The 27,942-nt window shown below is 49.5% G+C and overlaps 1 protein-coding gene and 2 long non-coding RNA genes across 7 annotated transcripts; 1 reads left to right on the top strand and 2 right to left on the bottom strand.

Annotated features, from left to right (window-relative positions):
* The first annotated feature begins 474 nt into the window (after positions 1-474).
* On the top strand, positions 475-27,630 carry FAM107A (family with sequence similarity 107 member A). Of its 5 annotated transcripts, none has more exons than XM_023935225.2 (5): positions 475-586; positions 11,428-11,491; positions 19,793-19,967; positions 23,065-23,221; positions 24,361-27,630. In XM_023935225.2, the coding sequence occupies exons 1-5, from the start codon at positions 563-565 to the stop codon at positions 24,466-24,468; spliced, it is 528 nt and encodes a 175-aa protein (XP_023790993.1). In that variant the 5' UTR covers positions 475-562; the 3' UTR covers positions 24,469-27,630. The 5 variants fall into 5 exon arrangements, with proteins under 5 accessions (XP_023790993.1, XP_023790995.1, XP_023790994.1 ...); XM_023935227.2 differs by lacking the exon at positions 475-586 and adding an exon at positions 11,006-11,303; XM_023935226.2 differs by lacking the exon at positions 475-586 and adding an exon at positions 11,078-11,303 and having other exon boundaries at positions 11,428-12,859.
* LOC111935015 (uncharacterized) lies at positions 7,451-10,954 on the bottom strand. Its single transcript, XR_002867561.2, has 2 exons — positions 10,866-10,954; positions 7,451-7,564 (listed from the first exon to the last, which is right to left on the bottom strand). It is a non-coding gene; the product is annotated as an uncharacterized LOC111935015 (long non-coding RNA).
* LOC147650977 (uncharacterized) lies at positions 17,971-22,718 on the bottom strand. The gene is made up of 2 exons (XR_015274978.1): positions 22,410-22,718; positions 17,971-21,841 (listed from the first exon to the last, which is right to left on the bottom strand). It is a non-coding gene; the product is annotated as an uncharacterized LOC147650977 (long non-coding RNA).
* Positions 27,631-27,942: the final 312 nt, after the last annotated feature.

The raw sequence follows: 27,942 nt of genomic DNA on the forward strand, positions 1-27,942 counted from the left end.
CCTGGGGTGTTTGTGGGAGCAAAGTTTGCAAAATCCACTGCTGCAACAGGAGCCAAGAGCCAGAATGCAGACAGGCAGCAGAGGGATAATCTTCCTTTATTTTTTAGGGTTCATTTGGGCAAAGCACCAAAGGAGTATCTAGGAAAGATGCCACAGGCAAGGACCTGCGGGTGCCGGGCCGCAGCTGGGCGAATCCGCATCCTGTGACATCTTGCCCTGTCAAGTGCAATTACTGTAATCTTCCACAGCCTCTCAAAATACGGATCCCGGCTTAGAAACCGGGCATCCACAGCATGAAAGCTGCCTTTGTGCCCGGGCAGAGCCTGGGTGCGAGCCAGCCGTTAGGTGCATGAAGAAAATGAGTTCTCCACGTGCTGGAAGAAGGGAGGAAAAGCAAGCTTTCCCACCCGACCCCGCCACAGACGGGCTGGATTTCACCCACGTCTACCCACAGCAGCCGCGGAGGGGCCGGGAGCAGCACGGGTGCCTGTCCCCCCTGGAGTAACACAGAGAGCCCTGGTCCCACAGCCCGGAGAGTGGAGCACAGCCAACACATCCGACCATGGGAGCGTCTCACGGGAAAAAGGTAACGGGGCGGTTTCCTCAGGGCTCTGGTGCTGAGATGGGATGGAGAAGGCACCATCTCCTCACGTGCTGCTTGTCTTGCCCCGTGCGTGCTGCCGATGGCAGCGAGGGATTAGAGGGAAGGGACCCGCTCCTGGGTGTGGGTGCCACTCATCGGGGCCGGATTAAGTAGTTCCATCTAATGGGCTCAGCACTGGGGCCTGCCGGGGCTTTCAGGACAGCATGGAGGGGATCAGAGCATTGCAAGCATTGCATTAGGACAGACAAAGTTTGGTTCTCTGGGGAGAAATGTCAGATTCGTTCTGAATGCATCCAGCAGCCTCTGGGATGTCTCCTGTAGATGCAGTGCAGAGCAAGCCCAGAGTATTTCTTGGCCTGGGAATTGGTGCCAGCTCCCTCCCAGGACAGGGAGGAGCTCTGCCAGGTCCCACAGCACCAACGTGTATCCCTCTCCTCCAAATCCCCTGGGGAGAGCGGTCAAACGGAGACAGTTTTATAGAGCCAAAGCCCTGCAGAGGTGCCTGGAGATGCTTGTGCTGAGGATATTGTTGGATGTCATTTTGCTGCCATGGCTGATGACATCAGTGCCTAGAGATGCATCATCCCTGCTCGGTTACAATGCCGTGTCTGGAATAAGGATTCCATAGCTCATCTCCCAGCTCTAAGAGAAACACACTTGTGCACCACAATAGGTCAATAACTTCCACTGGAATGGGGACTGCAGTCACCCTTTGCCCCACAGGTACCCTTCCTGCTCAGCTGAGCATGACTGGTTTTCAGAGGTATGGGCACCAAGTGCCTTTCAGAATATTGTAAACTTGCTGGACTTTCTTCCAAAACCAGAGCTAGACACGCTTGCAGGGCAAACATGTGAAAAATCAACCCACTGGCCATTGTGACCAACACCCAGAAGGAAAATCAGAGCTGAAGTGAGACTAGTAAACATTTATCTATTTTCCTGGTCTTCTGATAAGTGCCAGGCACAGGAGGTGCTGCTCCCAGCCAGCCCAGTGCTGCTCCAGGACCCATCCCAGGTACCAACGCCACACTGGCTCCAGCACACACGGGAGCCGTGGTTGTTCCCGTGGCTCAGGGCTACAACTCACCCAGGAGGAGCCATGCTCTGCCCACAGCTAATCCCCAGGCCCCTGCTCACGTGGCCCTGACCTTCAGGCCCCTGCACATTTGTAGAGGCATTACTGGAAGCAGGGAAATAAGCTGGTTAGGTCAGGCTTGGCTCAGCGCCACCCAGTTAAGCCCTGCTGCATACAAAGCAGCCCATGCCAGCCTCCTGACCGCCAGACCAGACTGCTTTTGGACAGAATTCCCCACTCTTCCCTCTCTCTGAAACACCACGATCCCACCACAGCCCAGTACTGAATGGCCTGGCTTTGAGACACTGCCGAGAGCTCGGGCTCTCCAGCTTCCTGGCATCTCCTAAAAGCTGAGGCAGTTTTACTTTCATGGGTACCAAAAGGTCAGAGATGTCACTCCCATTTCAGCCTCCCAAATGCTGCCTGGGCTGACAAAAGCCTGTGCCACTGCCCAGCTGGCACCAAGCAGGGATGTCAGACTGGCAGCTCCTGGGTGGGTGCTTTGCCCTTAGGCTGATGCTGATGAGAGATGAAAACAAGACAACTGTTTCTGCTGCCTTTCCAGGGTGGGCATGAACAGCAGGATCCAGCTCTCCTGAAGAGCAGGATGAGTCCAGGTGACAGGCAGGAAAGCTCCCCTTCCCCCAGCCCTTGCAGAACCAGGGCTCAGGGACCTGAGGCACAGCTCAGGGCACAGGCACCTGCCAGGCCTGAACCCATCTATCAGCAACAGCCCAGAGAGGAGCCACAGGGAGCACAGAGCAGGGCTCAGCACCCCTCGCCAGCACAGCCTGCATTAGCAGTCTCAGCTGCACCTCTTTTAAGCTTAGTCCAGAACAGCACTCCAAGGGGATTACAGTAGTGGATTGTGGAGTGCAAGGCAATCCCCAGCTCCACTACAAAAGGGACCGGAAAGGCTGCCAGCGTGGCTCCAAGGACATTTTTACTTTAAAAGGCTGCATCTAGTCCCAAAAAACCTGTTCTCGTATCACCAGTGTTCTGTGGGTCCAAGCCAACAGCAGGGCTCCAGCAAGACACAGACTTTTGCTGGTGTGCCCTTCTGTTGAAGGGAAGGCAAGGACTTTGCCACAGGCTGGTTCATGGATGCTGCTGAGCTGGTGATGATTCCCTGCTGAGTCCTCTGCCACTGGTGTGGCTGACATCCCTCTAACCTCAGCAAACATCCTTCAAATAATCTGCAAGCACAGCCTCACCAGGAACAGATCCCCAGGGTGCCAGGGCAGATGCTCCAGACCCTCTGGCAGTGGAGGTTTTTCCCAGGCACCTGTACCTCTCCACTTCGTTTCTCCACATTTTCTCAAGGCAGAGTTTGCATAGTAGCTGTTTCCCCAGGGAAAGTTCTCTGTCCCCAAATTCCCAAGAGTGTCAGTTTACACTAATGTCAGATGAGCCTGGATTAGCCCTGCTGCTGAGCAGGGAGCTTTGCTCTGTGGCTGGTTTAGAACAACAAGAGGCAGCACGCCAGTGCCAGGGAGAGAGGCTCTGCTTGTTCAGGCAAACCACAGTACCTGGCTGCCCATGCTGAAAACAGGACTTTGAGAACATCTTTTAAAACTCCTCCATCTGAGCTAGATAGGACAAGCATTTCTGGGAGCCTCTGGTGGGATTTCCCCACAAGCATGACTTGTCCCACTAGTGAGAGACCCCCACAGTCTGGCCAGAGAAGTGTTTTAGCCTTTAGAAAGACAAAGAGGTCTGAAACAGCCAGCACCTTGTGACACCCCAAGGAAAACCCATGGTCCAGCAGCCCCTCTCACATGGGAGGAAATATTACTCCAGGGCAGTGAGCTGGGACACCTCTGCTCCATCACACCCCACAGAGAAGCAGGCACAGCGGGACTTTCCTGTCTCTCCCTGACAAGCATTTCAGAAAGCTGGCAGCCAGTGTCCCTGCCAGCTCTTTGAAAGCATCCCTGTGCCTGGGCAGCACAGGATCCCTCCGAGGGACCCTGCATGCTCTGACACTGCAGCCCTGGCTGTCCCCCCCTTATCAGCCAGGGCTCCAGGGCTGCTCCACTGTCAGCAAGAGGGGCTGCAGGTGCCAAGGCCCCTGAGCAGAACAAGTCTCTCTGACAGTCACAGAATGCCAACGGCTGTTTGGTGGCACTGGCCCCGGGAGCAAATCCAAAAACCAGATGGTAACCAGGAACCACAATGTTTCAGTGTCCTTGAGCATTGTGCTTCTTGGGGAGAAGGGTTTGTGTTTGCTGCCTGCAACAAGCCTTGCTTAGAGGAGCAGGGATGAGAGCTACAGAGGCACACCAGAAAAGTCCCAAAGTGCCTCAGGAGTGGGACATTAGTGATAAAAAGCCATTTCTGGACAAAAATAACACACATGCAGAAAATAGCAGCTCTGCATCATGAGACAGCAAACATCTCTAAGTTCTCTCATCTGTCTGACACAGCACAGTCCAGAGTGGGAGAGCTGGGCCATGGCTAGTCCCAAAACCTCCACAGAAGCCCTCTAAGGTGACTTTATCCTGCCTCTTGCCTTCCTCTTCTTCAACACTTTAAGGTCCCACAGGTGGTGTCACATGGGGACTCTAAGTAGAGATACTGCTCTGGGCTTTTGTAGCTTTTAAAGTGCATAACATGCTGTAGCATCCCAGCCCTCAGAAGCCAAATTCATTATAGTGGGGCTGCTCTAGAAACTAGAGTGAGATCACAGCTTTCTTTCTTATTTCTCCATCCCAAGCACCTAGACAGCACCAGTAAACCAATTCCAACACCTAACATAACCCACTCCCTGCTTCCAAACAGGAAGCATTCTGGTCCTGAGAGTGCTCAAATGGGCTCAATGAGACAGGGAACCAGCTTGGACACAGCTAGCCCGGGCTGAAATTCTGCCTTCATGCACGACATGAAGTGGCACAAGGGTTTGATCCATGGCTGAGGGTGCTGGGCAGGACACAGAGGAGTGTGCTTCCAGCCCCTCCAGGGCAAGGGCAGAGGTTATCCAGCACTGGCTAATGCTGCCTGCAGCACTAGGGTTACAAGGGAGTCATGGAGATGGCTCAGACTGAAGGGAGGTGCACAATGTGCTCATGGAGAGACCAAGAACAACAATGCATGGGAAATGCTGCAGCTGCTGCCTCTGGGATGGCTCAGCAGTCCTCAAATAAAAATGGATTAAAGTAATTAAAGGCTTCGCTGGTTCACTCTGCTCCTGGGGGGGCTTAAGTGGCATCTGCTGCCTCCTCCTGAACCCTGCATTAACAGGGATGCTTCATGTCTCCCTTCACTGCCTCCTCCATTTGCAGCCCATGGTGGTATTTGCAGCCTGTCAGGTGGCATCTCATCCCATCCAACATCCAAAGTTCCTCCCTTTCACCCCATCCTTTGGGGTCTCCTCTGCACAGGACCCAGCTGGCACACGCTGTCTGCAGGGATCAGACCACCCCGCTCTGCTTTGACCATTTGCTACCAGCAGTGCCTGGGGCTGCTGGGGCGTTTCTGCCCTTGCTTCTCACAAACTGCATTTTTCCAAGGTAAGGACCAATTCAAGTGGCCCTGGGCAGGTAAAGAGCCCAACAAGGTGGTGTCATAAGATCAAATTTCTGATGGCAGCCCTATCCTTGGCCCCTAACATATGGTTCCTAGTTGTGAAATGGAGTGATGATGCCACTGCAGCCCGGCAGCTCTAGGACAGCATGACACTGTCCCAGAAATAAACACTGTCCCTATAAATCATGTGGCATAAGCCTCGCTTTTCACAAAACAACATTCTTCAAGACACTTTAGAGTGTCTTAATGGTCTCGCTGCAGCATGACAACAATTCACTCCAAAGCTGTTGGAGCCCTTTTGTGCCAGTGACTGATGTTCTTCCTGTGCAATCAGCAGCATCACCAAAAATAGTGGAGCACTTTTCATATCAGCAGCGGTATCACATTTCCAGCACAGGGCAAGAACAAGCTCCTGAGAGAGGTAAAAACTGGTTTATCCATTGTAGCAACAACTTAACTGCTGCTGACAACACTGAGGTGGGCGATACAGGTGTTTCCAACAGTGAACAGAGCTACAATTTGGCTTTGCCTTGGTATGCAGGGCATGGTGTGTGCTGTGCACTTTCAAGGGACCAGATTAAAAAGCACTGAACTGCAAGAGAGGATTTCCTTAGGGGCCAAGGCAGAACAGCAGGTCCATCGCTGTGTGAGCTGCCCTGCTTCGTGCCAAGAGCCTCTTCATGCCCTTCTCAGTGGGATGTCAGGCTTCACAGTCAGCTTGAATGCTGACAAATGAGCCTTGTGCACTGGCTGCTGGGGGGCTGAGCCCTGCCACTGATTGCTCTCATTAATCTGCAGGAAATTTTCTGTTGAGGTCTGGTGTGTCACATTCCACCTTCTCAGCCATGTGCCAGGAGCAGCCAGGGAGCAGCATTTGCTCAGCCATGGTGGGAAGTTCCACAGGGCTCCTTGCCCCAGGGCTGGCAGCTTCAGCAAGCCTCCATCCCCATGCCATTGCCTCCCTGCTTTAGTTGGAGTTTTTGTCCTTTTTTGTTGACAGTCAGTGAAATCGGACTCGATTTGCCAGCTTTCACACCACAGGAGGGCTGTGCTTGCCTTCTGGGGCCACAGGGATTTGAGAGGGGGAATGACATTGGTGAAAAAGACAGGCAGGAGTCAGAACAGCATTCATCTGTGTCAAACTGTGTGTTCTTTATGAATAAAATAACACCAAGCACTATTTGAAGCATTTACAATTTTCTACTCAACTAGGCAGCAAAGTGGCCACCTGGCTGGTGCTCCCAGAGACTGGCACAGGAGCTGAGGAGTGTCAGCCTGACCCCATAGGCAGACCAAGAGCCTGCTCCCCTTCTTTAAGCCTAAATTTACAAAATCCTGTGGTTGAAATATCCTTGAGGCTGCTGGCTGGTCTCATGCATCTGCCCTCAGCTCACTTCAACCCAAGAAAGGCTGCAGACTTGTAGAGGTCAAAAGACCAGTAATGAAATCCTACACCAATAACTTGATATTTCTTAGAGTCCTTTGCAATATGATAGTGAAATCAGCTATGGTTGTGGCCAGGGACCAGGAGTAATACAAGCTCAGCTTTGTTTGAAAGCCCAGCTCCCTCCGGGCAGGTGTGCACGGGGAGCTGGACACGGGCATCCGAGCAGCTGGAGCACAGGACAGGGAGCGATGGGGCTGGGCTGAGGCACACACTGGATGCTGTGGTGGCTCCAAGACCCCTTCCCATGACAAAGGCAGTGTCGTGGCAGCAGATTTTATAGTTGCTGGCCCAGGAATGCTGGGATGTGCCTGGACACCGACTCCTGGGTGCCTGCCAGTCCCGATTGCAAAATCTGCCAATATAGCAGTGTCCCATAATGAGCTGGGAGCACAGGAATGTGCACAGTCAAGCTCCCTGCCAAGGAGTAACCCTCCCAAACCCGGCACTGCTCTGCCTCTACAAGAGACAGGAACATGGAATTTCTCACAACAATCCTGAGAGCAGCTTCATCATGACCACCACCAGGAAGGCAGAGCCCTGTAAGCTCCAGAGGGAGCAGGGTGTTACTCTGCCTTTCCTAGCCCTCAAGAAATTTTGGAAATTCATCCAAACTGCAGCACTTCCTTTGGCCAATGCCTTCTGGGAATTAGCAGCAGTATGAGGCATTTGGTTGTGCTGCTGATTTTCTCTGTGTTTCTCCTCACCAAAAACACAGTGTCATCCCAGCAAGCATGTGCCCCAGCTTGCTGAATCAAATAAGCCTCAACACCTCACATGGCAGGACTTTGCAGCAAAACAATCAAGCTGACAGATTTTTGTGTATTGACATCACAGATGGGAAAAAGTCTTACTAATCCCCCAAAGTTCCTTCCAGTGGATGATTTCATTGGTGTCTCTGGATCAGTCCCAGCTGCTGCAAATGAGCACAGACAGACCAAAATTCAGCAACAATACAGGAAATTTGGGCAACAACTCAGATGGCATCTCATATTCCAGGGGCATATACAAGACGTTTTCATACAGAGCACTGAGAACAGAAAAAGGTATTTGGGGCTAATCAAAAGTAATGGTAGAGAACAATTTAGTTAACCTGTAAATCACATTTTGTGTCTTCAGCACACACAGAAATGCTGGCTTTGATATCCCAGCCATCAGTGAACCTTGTTCCAGGTCATGACAACTCCTTTCAAAGTCTCTAGGATCAGCAATAGACTATTTTAATCAATGGATGTGGTCATTTGTTGAACAACGATGTCAGGAGCTGCTACAGCACCTTAGGGACAAAGTACCTTTTTCTGAGTCCATCTGCTCCTCAATAGGTTGAGCAACATCTAACCCTGCTAATGGCACCTCCTCCCAAACCAGACCTGTGGGAGAGTCACATGAGCCTGAGTGCCATTTTACCTACTTTTATACCTCTTTATCACCATGATATGATTGCAGCAATTTCTTACCTAATTCATTAGCTCAGACTTTGGCTACAGTGCAACACGATGCTCTCTGATACTGCACCTTAATGGCACCTGTATTGGTCTGAACCTGCCTGAAGCCATTCTCATCACCCTTTCCATGGCTCATACTCTGACCGTGCCAATGGCTCTTTTCTCTGCTTTCCTCAGAGCACAGAATCCAAAATTACTGTCAGTTGTGCTACAAGTAAACATTACAGCACCCACATGTGGGACAAATAACACTGATTAATGGTTTATACAAGGTGGCTGGCGTTAAGCTCCAGTAGGAGCATTGCACCCCCCCATTTGGGAACCAGGGAGGAGGATGGTGGTTAGAGCTGGTGGTTGGAGCTGGTGGTTCATGCCTGTGATACTGCCTCCAGACATTGGCTGCAGGAGCTCTTTGCTGTGCATCCAAGTCACAGCCAGGAACAGTCCTGCCAGAACATAGTGATGCCCAGGACATTCGGGAGTAACGCAGAGCAGTGCACGTAAGGCATGGAACTACTTGTTATTTATGCCTTGTGTTGCTCTGTGGGATTTAACCCACTTAATCACCAGGCTAATTCCCACTGAAGCAGTGGGTGTCCTCACTGATACGGTCAAGGCAGGATGGGGATCCCAGGCAGGAGGAGCCTGCAAGGTTGGAAGTGGCACCTGCCCCCATCAGCAGTGTCTCCAGGGCTGTCCTGCTCAGCTGAAGAGGGGCACAGTGTTACCATCTGATACTAGATTTTATTACTGCTTCTTACTCCTAGCAAGATGCAGTCACACTGCATACAGAAGTGCTTTTCACATGGAAATAGAAGGGTTTGGGAAATAGCAGACATTTTCTGCCCATTTACTGCAGCACAAACTCACCATCTGAGCCCTCACTGCAGCAAATTAAGCCCTCTGACTCCTATAATACCTGTCCCTCAGCTGGCTGGAGACAGAGTGCCAGACCCTGCATTGTCCCACAGGGAGCAGGCAAAAGTCTCCATCACCTGGGCAATCATTAACTGCCCCAGTGAGCTGGGGAGGTGCAAGGAGAAGCTGTCCTGCTCTGCAAATACACTAATGGCTCAAGTGGAGATTAGCAGGAGTGTTACCAACCACCCTGTGCCAAGAGGTGACACGGTACCAGGGACCTGGCATGGTCTGACCAGCCTACACATCCCCTGCCTTTGGCTTTGCCACCAGCAAGGTCACCGCCACAGCGCAACCAGCACAACTTCTGAAGTTATACTGGGATTGCACAGAGTTTGTGCTGGAAGCTGGTGCCACCAGGTGGGAGGGAAGGCTGGGCTGCACAACCAGTCCCTACCACCACAAGCAGCACCTCAGCCCACATCAAGCATTAACTCAGCAGAGCAAATGTTTAACCAGCCTCCAGGACCTCCCTGCAGCAGGAGCTGAAACGCCCTCTGCCTTCGAGTGCAGCCCCAGGTGACTTCAGCAAAGTTTTGCCTGCAGATTGGGAGCCTGGCATGACTGGCAGTGATGCTGCTGTCCCAACCCCATGCTGGGAGTGGATGTTTAATAAAGATCCAGGGAGAGCTATCTGCTCTGTCACTCACAGCTGCACCCAGGTTCCTTGGGGGGCACACAGAGTTATCTCACTGTCACTGCGCTTGTGTCAGTAGGCATCATTGCACATCCAGAGAGAGACAGTGTTGGTGTTGGAAACTCACTTAACACATCTGGGGTTATTTAATACACAGGAAACATGTCCATACCAAAAAGCTTCTGGTGCCACAGCAATTGGCTAAAGAGATGATAGCCAGCAGCCTAACACAGTAACTCAGTAGCTAAAAATCCATCTAATGAACAGCTCTAGTAACAAGAACCTGGCTTTGGGCTCCTCCAGAACCATTTTCCCCTTCCTAGTACTCATTAATAACCATACAGCCACCCACCAGGGACACTCCAGGTGCACATTCAGTACAGCATTACTTTCTCTTTACATGCACACTGAATGAGAAAACCATCATTCCCCCATCACAAGGGATGAGCCCTCTGTGCCACACGTCAGAGAGCTGTACCAGAGCTGTTCCACAGAGCCATGCCAGAACTGCCTGGGTCTTCTGCCAGTTGCTGACTCAGGGACACCCTGGGCTCACTCCTCTGGGGTGATACCTCCAAAGAAGACCCCACTGCGAAGCCCTGCAGCATTCCCAGGCAACATGGGGCCATACAGTGTACAGGAGGTGCAAAGGGTGATGCTGGAATGAGCTCCCCATGTCACCCTCTCCTAGGACATGAAGCCACTTCCTAAGACACACAGGGCAGCTGTGATGATGCAACTCCTTGTCTGCAGGAGCCACTCCAGATAAATCTCACCCAGCAATCAACCTCCCTCACAAAGTAACCTTCAGGGAGCTACAAAGGCTTTTTGTTAATCTCAAAGACGCAGGAGCACAGGGGGAGATTGCTTTCTAATTTAGATAGCAAAGAGAACTGTTCTGCAAGGAGCTCCCAGTAAAAGAACATTGCCATGAAAAATCCCTTGGTTCAGGACCCCACAAACCCACTTCCTCCTCCTCTCTGCAGGAGAGGAGCCCAGATGTGCAGCTGGTCAGGCACCAGGACGCATCAGAAATATATCAAGAAAATTTAGCTGGCCTTTTTCTGATTTTACTCAGTAAAAAGCAGGAGTTGGTGGATCACAGCCCTTTTCCATTCCCACATCCACCAGCCATAACCACATTTCCCTGGAGCTCAAAACAGGTTTAGATCAATGCTCTTTTCCCCCTTTGACACATATCCAGTGAACTCACAGACCTGAAACTTTTTCAACAGTGGCCCAAGGGGAACAGCACAGATGTGTATTCATTTCCTTTTCCATTCAACTTGAACCAAATGGTGTTTCTGGACTGCACAATGAGCAGCCAGGCCATGGGACAATGGGTGATGTGAGGGGAGGAGTCTGCTGGGCCACAAGAACCTTGTGGGGCACACATGGGCTGTGAGGTCACAGCTTGAGCAGAAAAACTGCACAACCTTAACAGCCTCTCCTTTGCCACAGGCTTGGTTTAGGTGCAAAAGCTGTACAGGGTCTTCCAAACCCTGCCTGTGAGTAATCCACAGCTGGACAGGTCGGGCTGACCACACTCACAAGTACATGGACACACACCATACACATTGGAATAAGGGCCAGCCTGCCTCTCCTCTCCTGCATCTGAGGCCCCATGTCAATCAAACTGAACAGCTCCTGATCAGGTTAAAAATAACAATAATTCTTTCAGTCTCTGGTAGCAAAGGACCGGCAACTTCTCCTTTGTTTCATCTCCTGTGATAGAGCAATATCTGTACAGTCTTTTCTCATTTCTCTCTTTTCTTCCAGAAAGAATATTCCCTTCAGTCCAAGGGTCCGAATGGAAGCAAGAAGCCAGGGAGTGGCAGTCCAGGTGAGTGCCAGCAGCCCATGCTGACCCTCAAAGAGCTTTGGAGGTAAACTGGGAGGGACTGGGGCCTCTGCTCATGCCTGGTGCTGCTGAGGCCTTGGCTGGGAAACATGGTTGGGGGAAAATGCTGGAATGTGGAGAGGTGCAAACTGTGGAAAGGTGAAAGTAAATGAAAGAGCACCCCTCTGTCCATGATAACCTTCTTTCTCCAGGCCTTCAGAGGGCCAGGAGTGTCAGTCCAGGACACGGCCTGGACCATGCACCCTTGGGTGCCACAGAGTGTGAAGCCCCACAGCTTTCCCTGTCGCATTCCTCTGTGTGGAAATGGTTTTGCTTCATCCCTGCCCCTCCTGGGACTGAGACAGTGAGCACCTGCAGGCTGGCACTGGGCAGCCTGGGCAGAACTGGACCATAGAGCCCACTGAAGAGCCAAAAAGGGTTGGTGGAGTCTCCCCCACCTTTGCAGCCTTTGGTTTCCCAGGCTGTGGCAAGTCAGGGACAGCAAACACGGCACCTTCCAGCCACACTGATGATGGGGACAAGAAGCCCAGTTCGGGCAGGGGCTGCATCCCAGCAGCAGAAGACCTGGGTCAGCGATGCTGTGGCATCACACAAGCTCTGATGCCACCAGGACACCCGCGGCCCCGTGTGGGGGCTGCATCTCCCTGTGGCAGCCCTTACCCTGGGGTGCAGCAGCGGCTCCCTGGGCCGTGCAGCACTAGGTTGATGACAGGGTGTTGCAACACGCCAGGGAATAATCACGATAGCTCGAGCGGTTGCCCTGGTGCCGGCTTGGCTGTTGCAGTGGTTGCTAAAGAGAGTGGGCGTGCGGCTTCCTCTGGGGCGATCTGATTTCTCCAGGAGCGTGGTTAAGGCACGTTGAGGAGAAATCGTCCTCCGTGGAGCAGGGACACGACCTCTCCACCAGCAGCAGTGGCTGTGCCGAGCAGGCAGCTCGGGTGCCTGGGCACGCACAGAGCTGTTTGCTCTGGGGAGGGAAAGCCATTAGCTTCCTCATCTCTCCTGGGAAAACATCATCAGGCAGCAAAGAGCAAAGGGAAGAAGTTTTCAGGGCGGCAGAGGGACCAGCACTGAAGAGCGAGCAAGGTCACCGGCTGCTGCCAGCTGAGCTCCAGCCTCAGCGAGGTCCTTGCGGGGTGACAGGAGCAGCAGGGAGGCTGCAGCAGCCACCTCCCCGTGACCCTCCGTCCCTGCTGCCACCGCCGAGACCTGGCAGGAGCCGGGCGGCCTCGCTGGACCGGCCAAAAGTCAGCCAGCAGCGGCGGCAGCCTCAGCCCCACAGCCCCATGTCGTGGGGCACAGGGCAGCAGCTGCCCCCCGGGCTCCCCAGGGCCTCGCTGCGGAAATCAGGTAAGCCCAGGGTCCCCACACTGCCCCGGGGATCCCCGCTGCTCTGGTGCTCCCTTTGCGGGGACGGGCTCCTTCATCCCGCGGGATTGCTCTGCACTGTATACACAGGTGACTTGGGACCCGGTTTTAATTTTATTTGAGATATTGTTTTACTTTAATACTTCAGTAGCTGGTTGAAAAGCTTCCCTTCTGTTTCTGCCTTTCCATATCCCACAAGAAATTCCCTTAGAATATCCATCCTGCAATTCAAACCTTCTTGGAGAAGCGCTGGGCTGGATAGGGGGCTAATGCAGACCCTACAAATCAACATGGGAGGATATTTTCTATATTTAACAAAATACCTTTGAACTAACTTTAAGCATTCATTACTGATTGATGTGCATCTCTGACATTGGCAGGCAAATGTGCAGAGCAAATATTTGGTGAGATATTAAAACTAAGTTTATGATTGTCAAGAAGGACTGCTAAGCATCTGCTACTGTCTAACAAAACTAAACCAGTGCTCCACATGCTGCCTGTAAAAGGCATGGGACATCTTAGTGATTGTTAACAGACTAAGATCCCAGCCTTGCTATCTTTGCTTATCACAGTCCAAGGTAATAAAATGAAATTATTAACCAGCACACCCAGTCCTGCCTGCCAGCAGAGAGGCACTTGCTGCTGCCTGACGATACAAGCATTTCCAGCTGGTGACTTCTACACCCCAGACAGCTCAGCAAGCCTCAAACCTGGTGGGATTTCTCTCTTCTAAATCCATGTCCATGAATGCAAAGTCCAGCGGGTGGCCATGGGGACATGCAGATTCCTTTACCTTTGGGGTGATGGCCCGAGCTGAGCCCAGCACCTGCTCTGTGCTCCCCTAGATAGGTGCAGTGCTGGTGCAAATGGGGGACCCAGCCCTGGGGGCTGCGCTGCTGGCACAGGGCTCAGCAAGGGTGTTTGACTGGGGACAAACTGGGGACACTGGCTATACCAGTGGGAGAGAACTGGCTGTACTGGAGGGGAGGCCCATCCCCAGCATGTGCAGCAGACACAGAGATAGGACCAGTGGTGACACGTGGCAGCAGTGCTGGGAGGTGCAGAGATGTGTCCCCCAGCCCTGTTTTACATTTCCATTTGGGTTTCCTCTGCCTTTCTGCCCTTGTGACCCCGTGGGGTCTATTTCTGACCGTCAGGGCTGAGTGAAGGCAAGGGGACCTGGGCTGTGAGTGCCTGCTGCCCTGAGGCAGCCACTTGATAGCTGGGAACTGCTTCCCACAGCAGCCACATCAAGTTACACTCACCCTATTGCATTATAAATACCAGAATTAGCCTTGCTTAATTATTTAAAACTATAGATTAAAAGCAGACAAAGGCTCTTTGACTCCTTACCAGAGCACACATATCATTTATCAGAGGTACGGTCGCCTGGTGACAAGCACAGGGGAGCGTGCCAGGCCCGTCGGTATGAGGTGCTCCCGAGCTGCTGGCACAGCTGGAGCCAGAGGAGAGGAAAATCACGGTGAGGATGGGAGCTGGTTCCATCTCACCCAGGGAGGGTGATGTTTAGCATCTGCCAATCTTTGGACTCACATTATTATTATGATTATTATTATTATTAACGTCATCATCATCCATCACCAGGGCAGTAAGCCACAGCAGCAGAATTAGGCTAATGTGAATTACAGGTATTTTGTTCCAGGCTGTTGTAACAGCAGCACATGGATTACTGGGGTGATAAGGCACAATTTGTGGGCTCAGCTGTGAGGACTCACCCACCAAAGGGCGTCCAGGCACTGCGAGCCTCCCCATCAAGCAGCACCCACAGCTGGGTGCCTCCGCCCGCTGTCCTGAACCCTCACCATGCAGAAAGGGGCTTCCTAAAGCAAGGGCCTGACTTTGAGGTCAGACCTCCTGTCCTCCTAGCAGATGATCCTCTGCCCTGCAGCTGCACACCTGAAAGCTGCTGTCATCAGACAAAGCTTTGGGGCTTTCAGAGACTGTCATGGAATTCTTCCACATTTTGCCGACCCCAGCTGTGAACTACATTTGCTTTCTAGATTTCAGCTAAAGTTGAACACTGACCTGTGTTTCATAAGGCAGCATTGACAGCTTTGCAGTTTAAGGATGCAGGTAGCATGGGAAAGGGCTGAGGGATGTGCAGGGGGAAAATGAGATGTCACAGGGGGCAGGATGTCAAGGAGACCTTGGAAAAACACAAGTTGGGCATTTCACATAAAAACCTGCAAAAAGCAGCTGCTGTCCTGCTGCTCCCTCCATTTTCCTGTACAGGTGCAGGTTGAGAGGTGCTGGGCAGGACCCCAGACGCCCACTCTACAGCTTTCTAAATCCAACAGCTATGGATTAACTCCATTTCCAACCTGTTTAATTTTTCCCTTGTAAAGAACAGCTGTAGCCATGTAGGCAGCCGTCAGCAGAGCTGCATCCCTCAGGTTACCTGCCCTTTCCAGGCCTGTTAATCCCTGTAACATTCCTGGGGATTATTTCCATCCCGACAGGACGGTAGCACAGGCTGCCAGCAGCAGTGCACAGTCCTGACACAGAGGGGCTCACATGGCAATCACCACCAGGAGACAAGTTGCTTAATCCTAAATAAATGTTCTGTGAAGGGCATCTCCTCTGTGTGAGGGAAAACCAAAAAGCAGCAGCAGCCAAAGGAAGCATAGCCCAGCTCCAGCTGCAGCCAAACCCTCATGTCCTTGGGTGTGAGCCAGTCCTCCCCCTCCTCCTCTTCCTCCTCCTCTCCAGGAGCAGGCTAAAACCTTTCTTCTTGTTCTGAGGGGCTGCACAAAAAGCGCTCAGCACCCCAAGCAGCACACCCTGTTTTACACTCCTAGTAGAGCATATTTAATGTATATTTGCAGCATTCATGCTTTCAAAATCATTTAGTGCTGCACCTAAGCTGCCTGATAACCTGTTCCCCAAAAAGATTGTGGCTGAGCATAATCAGAAGTGGAAACAATTTGTCCCAGGATTGCAGAGTGGTGATTTTATTGCAGCTCTCTCAGGAACTGGGGGATTTATAAGTATTTCCAGGTGGTCTGTGCAGGAATTTGGGCTTTGCTTTAGGTCAGAACAGAACAAGGTATTAAAATGTCACTTTTCTCCTCCAGTCAGTCCCATACCCTAAAGCAGGGGGGTGTCTGGTATCTGGGCCACCTCAAAGATGCTGAAAATTCCCTGTGTGGTCTCCCAGAAAACTAATAGAGCTCTACTGGAGGCTCATTTCACCGTATGGTTGAGAGAGGAGATAACTCCATGTGTGATGTCTAAGTACCTGCCATGGGCCCTGGCATCCTTATCCTGGCAGTCTTGCTTTTTACTAACAGAAAAGCAGCTGGAAACACACATTCCCTAGAAAGCCTTGAGCTTCTAGAAATTAGAAAAGGGAAAATACCTAAAAGCAAGCAAAAGCCTGAGTGTGTTGAAGCAAACAACTTTTTATAAGCAACATTCCAAAGCAGACCTATTTAAAAGGTCACACTGTCTTCCTCAGTACAGCAGACAGTATTAACATCCACGTGTATTTTTTTGTTTGTTTCTTGCAAAGAACAAAATTTAAATGTCCAACACCTTTTACTGATTTATGATGGTGGCCAGGGAGGTACCAGAGCAGAGCCTTGTTCATTGATCTGCAGCTGAATCATGCAAAAGCAGGCATCCTGCTGTAAATCCACTGCAGAGACCTGGCTTGATTTACACCTCCAGCACCATAAATAATGACAAAAAGCAGCCTGATAGCACTCTGTCTCTGGTACATGGACATGCATTACCTCAGGTCTTGGAGAAGATAGATCTACTCCCCGACAGACATGGAGAAGAGATGTCCCATCCTTACCCCCAGCATAATCCCAAGCTGTGCTGCAGACACATCAGTATTTTTATATTACCATTTTTCTTTTTCTGCTCAGTGCTAATGAAGACTTTCCTTGAATTGTTCCAGGCTGAGGGCTTCTGAAGGTTTAAAGTGCTATTCTTGTAGAGAGGTTCAAGGCTCCTTCCAGCCCCAGTCAGGGCTTTCTCTTTGTCCCCAGGGCAGCAGTACAGACACCCACAGGAAGCCAAACCTTCGAACTGGGTTTCTCCACACCCCTGGGCACATCTAGTGCCCTGAAAACCAAGCACAGAGGTACCTGCTGTGTCCTGGCCCCCTCAGTTTATTGAGGCAAATTGCACCCCTCATGAGGGCTTTCACATGCTGCTTTAACAGAACTGGGCCAGAAAAGCTTCCAGTCCATTTCAGTTCCTCCTACTCCTTCCCTCCCAGTTTTTGTCTTAATTTGTACTACTTCAAGGGAAAAGTTCCCCATTTGCCTTCAGTAAATAGGTTGATAAATTGCTGTTTCTTTGCAAGCCTCAGTCATGCAGCGTTAGATTGCCGCAGTCTGGAAATAACCACATTAGCCCACCTAAAACCTCTAGGCTCACCCCAGTGCCCCTCAAAATGCCACGTAAGACAGAAGGGGGGCCCTTCCCTGATCATCCTGGGTGTCTGGGGAAACACCACAAGCCCAGACTGAAGGACTGGATGACACCATTCCATGGGTGTGCATTGCTGGGTGTAAGACATATGTGGATGTGGGGAAAACCTGGCCAACCAAATCTCCCAGGATCTGGGTCTTGGAGTAGGGAAGAAGGGACTCCCACTCCTGAGTTGCAAAAGGAAAACCATAAATCATGGAAGCAGGGGAAAACAGTATATAATAAATAACAGTGCTGCACCAGTGCCCCGAGAGCTAGCACAGCTTAGCAACAGGACCCAAGAGCTAAGTGGTCCAGAGAAAAATGCCAAAGTCACTTGAGTTTCAGCCACTTACACACTCAGGTTGGTCCTTCAGCCTTGGTTGGCTGTATAATCCTTCCACGCTCACTACTCACTGCATTATCCCATAGCAGAGCACATCAAGTGGATTTAAGATACACAAATCCAACATGGACATGTCCCAGTCCTTCTCCTGACATGCATCAGGATTTGGTACCAACACACAAACAAGTGTGGGCATCTGTGTCACTGGAGGCAGCTCTGGACTAAACAGGAACAGTGGGAAAGGGCAGTGGGATGACACAGTGACATTGAGCCTAGTCTATTAACACAGCTTCCAAAAACAGTGTTTCTGTGAAAAACACCTGCCATTTTATTGAAGTTACTTCATGGAGAGACCTTATTGTTTGAAAATGAAGCTTTTCCATTTGAATAGGAGTTCAACCATTTCATTCATGCTAAAACAAACCTTTGCTTTTGTACCTTCCTTCCTTCCTTGTCTTTTCTCTGCCTCTTCTGTGAAGAAAAAAAAAATAAGTACAAGAAAAAAGCAAAGCAATTTTGTCCCAGTGAAAATCTGATATGTTTTCTCATTGTTCAAAACCTGGCTTTCATCTAACAAAAATTAGCCATGAAATTGCACTGCCTTAACCCTTGGCTGTTCTTCAGTCCTTGCATCTCTCTGGAAGGCAAGGCTGAGCTCCCAGTTTCAGCTTGAGCAGTCCAGCCCTGCAAGGGTCTGAGTCAGCCTGGCACTTGCCACCAAACATCAAACCACACCACCTTCCCTTCTGCCAGCAGTGATGTGTGATCCTAGAGGAAAATAATGGAATACAAAAAAAATCACTGGTTCCGGCTTCCAAGCACCCTTTAAATACGTACCGAACTATTCACCCCAATTACACTCCTGTAATGGGCTCTGATTTGTTTTTCTTTGTTCTCAAAGCAGTAGGGCACTGGCCACATTAAGATTCAATGAGAAGTTGTTTGATATTGAATCTTTTCTTCAGCAGTATTATTCCTTACACAATTTTGTTTGATTGCAATCCACTTCACATTTTTAAGTGCTTACTGACTGTGAAAGAATGACCTAGCCTGCTTTCTCTTGGCTTTTTTTATTGATTTCTCTTTTTTCAAAGGTTTTATTCCTTTTATACATGAGATTGAAATAAGAGAAAGAGGCAACATTACTGAACAACTGTTTTTCTTCAGGTCCATCAACCCATATAACTTCACAATAGGCCTCAAAAATACTGTAATAATGAGACACTTAAAGACATGAAGCTGCCTACACCCTTTTCCTGGGACTTTTTTTGTTCTTACTGGTAAACTTCCAAATTGTTCAAGTGAATAGTCAGGAATAAATTGCTCTTTCTGAGCCCCTGATTAAACCATACACTGAAAAATTGGAAGCAGACCTCCTGTGCTCCTCATTTAAAGACACAGCCCACCACATGCAGTTTGTCTTATAACTTGTGCTTTGCACTCACTTTGTATAGGAGTTTTTTGTAAAGAGAAAATGTAAAGGAATTGGAAAACACCAGCAGTGAGCATGCCCTGTGGTTTGCCTGAAATCCAAGCTGCCATCCCTTCCAAAACAGTGGGCTCTTGTTCTTACATCCAGAACATACAAATTATTGCAGCATGATCACAGACTGCATGGGCGAAGGATGTTTTTCTTGGCACTGGACTCGATCCTGATGAATAGGTCAGAAGGATATCAGCAAAATCTTTCCTTGACAAGAGGTTTCAGATACAGCAAGACTTCCTCAGGCCAGTGTTTCAGAAGCCCCTTAAATCCCACAGCATCCCCTTGTGCTATGGGATAGGACATATATCAACAACAGCTTCATCCATGGCTGCTTCCAGTTTTAGTTAGACCTATCTTGCCTTAATTAATCCTTGGCACTAAATTCTGAAGCCACTGAAGCAAGTGGCTGGCAAGTAGTTTAAGTGATCTAATTAATATGTGTCTCATCAACAACGCAAAGGGAGTATTTTTTAAAACCTCTAAAAATCCCACACCAGCACATGAAGGCATGTGCACTCCAACTCTGACATGGGTGTCAGGCAGCCAGGACAAGCACCAGCTCCTCTCCTCTGTCTTGCCCAGGGTTCTCACACCAAGCAGGGTGAGACTTCTCATGCAAACACCTCATTTTTTCTTCCAGCCTCGATGTATACGGAAATACAGCGGGAGCGACCAGATGGTGGGAATATCCTGACTCACCCAGACTACATAGATGGAAACCCAGACCTCATCAAACCTAAAAAGCTCCTAAATCCTGTAAAAGCCTCGAAGAGCCATCAAGAGCTGCACAGGGAGCTGCTGATGAACCACAAAAGGTAAGAAGAGGTCGCAGCCTGCCACTGGAGCAGTCCAAGTGGTGCTGAGCTGTCAGAGCTCAGCAGCTGAGGCACAGGTGCCAGGGACAGACTGCAAGCTGGAATGGCACGATAAATCCCCTCACTTGCAAACAAACACAGTATCCTGTCTTCTTTTGCTGTATCCTTTCCTCTTTACTCTGATATGACCATTTCTTTTAAAAAAATAAAGCAGAACAAAAAGCCCCTGCACTGCCATCCCAAAGGATTGGCTGATACTTTTTAGTCACAAGCACTGGAAGATAGAAGGCATGCCTACAGCCCCTTTTTGGTGTCCCTTGAGGGTTTTCTGGTTTTTCTCTCTCCATCACTGATCTGCCAAGTCCCTAGCAATGTACAGCATTCCTATGCACTTGAAGGTCAATCCAGAGGCAGGAAGAGGTGCAGGTTGGATGCAGTCACTAAAAACTGAGGTAGCAGTGGGGTGAGATCATCTGTACAAGGCTACTCACCAGCTCCCTAAATATCAAATGGGTAAAGACAGGCTAGAGTTCATATTCCTGACTTCCTATCCCACCACCCCAATTTAGCTCTTTTGGGGGTACAGATACAAAATCAGGAAAACCATACCAATGATCAAGAACCTACAGCTACATCATTCCATTGTGGCAACTGTCTGAACATCAGTGCAATAAAGTCATCTTCTCAGAGGCTCAGAAGCTTTTAAACACAGCAAGAAATCTGCTGGCTTTATATTGACATTTTCTGAACACCCTGAAATACCCTGACACAATAGCTCTTTGGCTGCCTAATTAAAAGGAGCACAGCCTCTGTTCTAAAGGACTGCAGTCATCATAAGAACCAGACACATATATTAATTCAGTGAACAATCAAGCCTGCCAGCAGGGTGCATTAATCAATACTGGCACTGGCTGGGCTTGGGTTTGATTTGATTTTCCCAGAATCAGAAGAATTACAGGGACCTTTCTCTGGCATCAAGGCAGATGCCACTATACCAGCCAGTTATTTTTTAAAGTCTCTGGCTTGAGAGTGACCATCTCTTCTGTAGTGATACAGCTCAGTTTAAAGGGTCACCCACTAGCACTGTCTTGAATCTCACAAAACATTATTCCAGTCTAACCATGATGGAACAAAGGAACAAGAAACCCCTGCAATGGAAGCAGCAGAGGGGAATGGCAGTAAAGGAGGTGCAGACCCTGTGGCACCAGAGCTGCACTTCACACTGGCAAACACAAAGTACATCTTTTTGTGCTCCAGTTCTGTGCCTGCCACTGTGTCACATCCATGTGTGCCACCAGGTACTGGCAGGAGGCAGCTCCACCACAGACATCCTGCACCACATACTCATGTGGCCCCTCTCAAGCATCAGTTTAAACCTATTTTGGCTCTGACCTCCCAAGTATTTTTCAGAAAACATGTGAAACAAACCCTGCTGCAAAAAGCAATCCATTCTTGCTGGTTTCTTGTCCAGTTTGCTGGATCAGTTTTGCTTCCTGCTAAATATTACCATAAAGAGAGAGGAGAAGGGGAGAGAGAAGGAATTATGACTTGCTCCTGTCTCTGCTTTCGTTGTTTTTTCCCCCTCAAGCAGCAGGGAGAAGCAACTGAAATCAGCAGCTTGTGTAACAAAATTCTTATCTTACTCAACACCTCTGGGCACTAACAACACAGGCTGATTAAATCAAAGAATAGTAACAAATCCACAGGCAACATTGCAAGCTGTGTCTCCAGCAAGCCAAGGCAGGTTTTTCTTCTCTCAAGCCTTGGGAAAAGCAATTTTGCAGCATCCAAGTTGTTCCTGCTTCAGAAACCATCATGAAAGCTCTGGCGCCAAGGCTATGGGTGCCTTCACTGACGTTGCTGTGAACTCTGTCCTGTCAATAAGCAAAAAAATTAGAATAGGATGTATCATTAAAAGTGGCACTGGAAGGATGCAAGCACTGGGTCAGAGCTATGCTGCAACAGTGCAGAGGTTTGCTGCATCTGGAGAGGGTGGTTCCTCTCTCCTGCCTGCCAGTTTAGCTCGTCGTGATGTGAGGTGCCACCTCAGCATCTGTCACCCTGCCAAGAAATCCATAGCCCACAGGGTTTGATGCCTCTGCTTTCAAACAGCCTCGGTCAAAACCAACCAGCCTTTGGTCAACAGAGACCTCCTGGTGCTGAGGAGGAGCTTTACATTAACAGCACTCCCCAGCCCAGGGCACCCTGGGCAAGCCTTTAGCACAGGCATGAGGAGGTCCCCTCGTCTCAACACAGACCTGTGGCCGCAGGAACACCAAACACCCGTAACTACTTCAGGCACGGCAATATCCAAAGTGTGAGGTTTCTGAAATATGTTCAGGGAATGCCTTCCATCTCTTTACCACACTTCTGTGCCTTGCCTGCATGGCCCTGCTGTGTCTCCTTTCCTGTGATCCCACCCCTCACAGAACAGAGGTTCACCTCAGATGCAGCAGGTGGCCAAAGAGGAGTCAGGCACCTGCGCCAGCAGCAAACGCTCCGGCTTCCAGGAGAAAAGGACAGTTCATTTTGGCCTCTTGATCCAAACTATCCATGTCAGCAGAGGGATCGCCGGCCCTCAGCTCCGAAGCAAAGCTTCAGATGAAGCAAAGCTTCAAAGCTTCAGATGGGATGCGCGGGGAGGGAAGGAGCTGCCAGGACAATTACTGCAGCACAATGACTACCCCTGCTGGTGGGAAAAAAAAGTCATTATTGCACACGTTCTCAGCACCGCTGAATCCACACCTGACAGCGTTAAAACCAGTAACAGCACGAGCCTAGGAAGGTCCCGTTTCCACAGCCGACACAGAAAGCTGTGGTACCCCGGTGCAATGGGATCAGTAGAACTTCAAGCGCCAAACGTGCCATACACGAATGGCAACATGTGCCCACCCCAAGGCACCACCAAACACCCTCAGACCTTGTGAGTGGATTTGTGGGTCAGGGCTGGTTCATGGATCTCCCATCGATCTCATGGAATGCAGGTCTCCCATGTTTCCATTTTGGACCAAGACAAGTTTTGGAGTTGCCAAGCTGGCAGTGGTTATGCCCCAGGTGTAGATGTTCTGGCCCTCATTTTTCTGCTTTTTATCCACAGAGGTTTGGGCGTGGAGAGCAAGCCAGAGCTGCAGCGAGTGCTCGAGCACCGACGGCGAGACCTGCTCATCAAACAGAAGAAGGAAGAGGAAGAGGCAAAGAAATTGCAGTCTCCTTTTGAAAAAGAGCTATTAAAGAGGCACCAGAGGCTGGATCAGGTAGAACTGAGCTTTCAGCCATCCTTGGGTTATCCTAACCACCTGACACATGGCACAGGGGGAGATGGGTGGGCTGAGGCTCAACCCAAGGTATAGCACTGCTACCCCTCCATAAAACAGGAGCCAAAGTGTATCCTCCACTGCTGCCCCACACAGCTGCAGCACTCTAATCCTCACAGTGGGCTTCACCATGTTTATACTGCTTCACCCAAGACCCCCATTACACACCACTCATCCCGGGTCTCCTCTGGGTTCTACACAGTGCCCTTGGGGCTTTTTTCCAGTTAAAGCACCCTAGACTGCGTGGGGGCTGTTGCAGCACCCATCATAGGAGTGTTCAGGACCCTGCAGTGCAGGCTGAGAGGCTGCAGAAGTGCTGGAAGAAGCATTGTTGCAATCTTAACCAAACTGCTTTGGGGAACATTTCCTGGCATGGACCCTGGCCAAAATTCTGCCTGGGGAAAGGAATATTCACTGTGCACTTGACAGCAGCACAGCCATGGCCTGGGTGCCTGCCCTCTTACCCAAACCAGTGCAAGAAGTGAGCAGGCTCATTACCACCGAGAACAAAGTCATTGCCTCTCCTACTTACCAGTATTTGCACTGCAAATGAATGAAATCAGTTTGTTTAATTAACAATACAACGTTCATCAAGCTGAGATCACTTGAAAACCAAAGCCTGGCACTCTCAGAGAACAAAGAATGTGAAACAAGGTGGTTTAGGGAAGATCCATACAGATTTCACATAAAAAAGCAAGGCAGTACAATGACTTACCTCACCTTAGATAATACCTAATGCTGAGAGCTTTCCCAGGCTCACAGGCCTCCTCTGCTGGGAAGGATTCAAACCTTTTCCTCCCTCTCCCATGCCAGATCTGAAGTGAAGTCCTACCCTGCTTTTCTGATAAAGATGTTCTTCCCTGGAGGAAAGAAATTAATATTTCAGCAGGACAGAAGGAGACTAAGGGTGAATGTAGGTCTGATGTGATGGCTTGTAAAAAGAGAGCCACAGCACATGCACTACACACTCATTCAGCTTTGGGCAATAATAACTGGACCCAGCGATAATGAAGCCTTCTGTTTTAACATAGCTGATGCCCTTTTGTCCTTTCATGTGCACAATGAATTCTTTCTTACAGCTGGAGAAAGAGCAGGAGAAGCAGGAAGACCGTGCACCAGAATTCATTAAAGTCAAGGAAAACCTGAGAAGAACATCAACGGTGATAGGGGATGAGAAGGCAGCATAGCTTCTGTCAAAAGCCAGCGGGATCCTACCGAGGCCAGCGCCAACACCCCCACTGAAATCTTTGTACATGGTGGACATTCCCAGCCACACCATCGGGGCTACTTGCGGTTATTAACACTTGCTCCAGTAGAAGGCACAGAAAAGGTTTTCCCAGACCAGGAGGGAAGACTGTGGAAAAAGTGCAGTATTCACCAAAGTACTCACACAAGTGGATGTAGAGAGAACAGTGTTATTTTTCCCCCAGACTGTGGGTGCACTCTAACCACCAGCTAACTCTTGGTTAACTCTAGAGACACAGCAAATATTTAAAATGGGGAAGTCTGTGTAGGAACAGCTTGGGGGAACCCCTGCTTCTTCCTGGAGGCAGGTTTGCCAGGCACAAGGGGACAAGAGGGCAGCTGCAGCTCTGGAGAGCCCTCCTAGAAACCTGGTAACTAAAAGGGACAACCTGTGTATTACTGAGAACAGCCCAGGTGACCATAATGGCTTTCCCAAAGGTCACTGGCTTTGCACCAGTGTGCCAGTCAAGCGTGGCTGAGGCTGTGTCTCAGCAGCACACCTGTACTATCAGAAAACCAACCGCTGTGTGCCCTTACCAGTGCAGCACAGGCAGGTGCAGTTGTACTTCACAAGCAGTTCCATGCTCAGGCAGAAAATACATTGGGCTGTTCCATCAACACCCCAGGTGGAAGGTAAATGCTCTGTGCAGGAAGCAAAGGCTGGGTGTTCCCAGCACGGGTGTCCATGGAAGTGTGCAGTGACCAGGCAGCAGATCCCTGTGGATGCAGCAAAGTGCTTCTTGCCCCTACACTACTGAGCTTCACCCCCTTGCCCAGCAGCTGGACATGTGCTACCATAGGACTCACCAAAAATGCCCTGTGATGGAGAGGGGGTGATGTGGTCATGTCCCACCAGTTCCAAGCTGTCCTGTTAAGCACCCTGCTGCTGCCTGTAGGCACCAGGGGTTACAGGGCATGTAGGTCCTGATGCAAAACTACTTGCAAGTGTTTCTCATCCCCTTGTCCAGAGGTTAGAGCTGCCTCATTGCAGTTGCCACTTTACAATGCTAAAATTCTTCTTGCTGCTGGTATAGCCAAGCTGAGGTGGATGGTGCATATGCACTATGTATGGACAGAGCCTGTCACACTTATGGGGCAGCTGTGCCCTGGGATATCCATATCTAGAGCTAGAAGTGTGTTTTCAGGAATATCTGAGCTTCTTGCTTCTCACATCAACCCTGATACAAAGCCTGAACAGCATAACTCACCGACTGCCTTTGGACACTGGCTCTTGAACAGCCTCAGCAGACCTCGTCAGCTGGGCAGGTCATACCTGGTTAGTCAACATTTATTATCCACATCTTCAGTGGATCTAGATGTAACTTAAGGGAAACTGGGAAATTATACATATTTATAAAAAAGTTACTAATCCATTCTCTAGTCTCCTGGTCCAGTGGGATGTTTCATTACAGAGGGCTGCTGCTTGACGTGGCATCTTGAGTAGAACATCTGAGCCACATCACGTGTCAAGAGCAGTGATACAGGTATGGAATTTCTGTGACAGACTGGACTATAAAAGCCCTTAACTCAGCTTCAGTCCTTGAGCACCCCATCTCATGGCACTGCCTCTGCTGTAGTTTTTAAGGCCCTTGCTCATACGCTTGTTCTAAACATGATTTTATTTCAGAAATCCAGTGCATATTGTCACTATGGGTCAAACAAGGTTTGAAAAGGTCTATTAACAGCCTTTCCAACTGGTAAAAGCTTTTTCACAGGTCACGATTAAAACCATAATGAAGTATCCAGTATTTTTTTCATGGAGAAAAAAAAAAAGACAAATTTCTCCAAGGATAAAAAAGTGTTGCTAAGGATGCTTGTATACAGCTGTAAAGAATGTTGCATGATACTCAGTAGGTAACATCGGTGTGAGTAACAAGCCAGAATTACTGTGCTGAGGTTTTGTGAGGAGTTATGGCACAGATTAAGTAACCTTGATCAAAGAGCTCAAAAAATTCAGCAAATTAATTAGCAATTTTGCCACAGATGGAAATGCACTCCAGGAGAGGCAATCTGTCGCTCCATATGCACCAATGAAATTCATGTTATCAGCTCACCCTGGCTGGGACAGAGGTATTTATGCAAGCCCTCAGGTGGGAGCCATCCAGTAAGGTCAGCAAATGAAGAAGCAGAAAGGATTTTGCTGCTCTTCTTAAGTATTCAAATATTACCTGGAGGGGAAAAATAAATGAAGGTGTCTCCCTTTGATGTGATGTCCACCAAGCACAGAGAGGGGCTGCACACAAAACGGTCTGTTGTGGCTAATGTCTGGGTCATTTCCAGCAGGTGTCCAAAGGGTGAGGAAGGGCCAGGTCACACTGTCCTAACTCAGGCTGGGCTAGCAGAGTCACAAGAAATCCTTCAGGCAGTGGAGAAACAGCAGAAAGCCCCGACACAGCTGCCCACCAAGACCCCACAGGCTGTGAGCCAGGACATGCCAGCAGGGGCAGCCAGCACAGGCAGCACCCTGGGGCACACAGCAGGGCACACAGACCCTGACCACAGCTCCAGGCTCCAGCCCTCAGAGATGGCACATGGGAAATGATCTTTTTACTGTTGAAGTATTGGCTTAAACATCACAGCATTTTCTGGCATAGCTCCTGTCACCCCTCTGAACCAATAACCCCCAGCTGGGCTCAGACACAGAGCCTGTACAACTTTCACCAGTGCTCTTGTGCTTCATGGAACAGCAGTGAGGAGGTGGCACCCTAAAAAAATCAGTGTAGGTATCATTAGGAAGATTCTGTGGTATCTTTGTGTCTCTATTTCTTTTGCATTATTCTTTTCCCTATGCCCCTAAAGCACACTCCTGAATAAAACTGGTGTATCCAGAAGATACAGGTTGTCAGAGTATTGATGGAAGACAGTTTTTTGCACTGTGTATGTTGCTTCTGTGGTATATAGTCTGTATTCTGTGTTGGTGCTTATACATTTATATAAAACTGTATGTTATGCACCTCTACTGAATTAACTCACTGTTTTAATGTGGACACTTCTGAAGAAATAAACTAAATGATAATTGTATATTTTGCTCTTTTCCACAAGGAACTGAAAAAGCTTCAAGGATACAGTCAACAGCCAAATAAATTGAATGAACATAAAAAACAGTGAAGTCTGACACAAATTCCTTTGTTAATGTTGTGTTAACTCGCTCACCAGTGAGCTCTTTGCATCATCTGCACCCAAAACTACATCCAGTGCTTATCCCTAGACATCATCTCAGTCTGATGAAAGTATAAGGGCACACAGATTGTGGATCAGGCTTTGAGCACTGAAATTCCAATCTGATTTCTAACTGTCTGTGGATGCCCACCTGCCTGGCAGGGTAAAATTCACACAAAACCAAGGAAACTCATCCTTGGATTTAATTCAAAAACACATTTTCGAACTGACAAGTAATCCTCACACAAGTGAGCCTA

This window comes from Cyanistes caeruleus, chromosome 11, assembly GCF_971803275.1.
Source record: "Cyanistes caeruleus chromosome 11, bCyaCae1.hap1.1, whole genome shotgun sequence".
NCBI lineage: Eukaryota > Metazoa > Chordata > Aves > Passeriformes > Paridae > Cyanistes > Cyanistes caeruleus.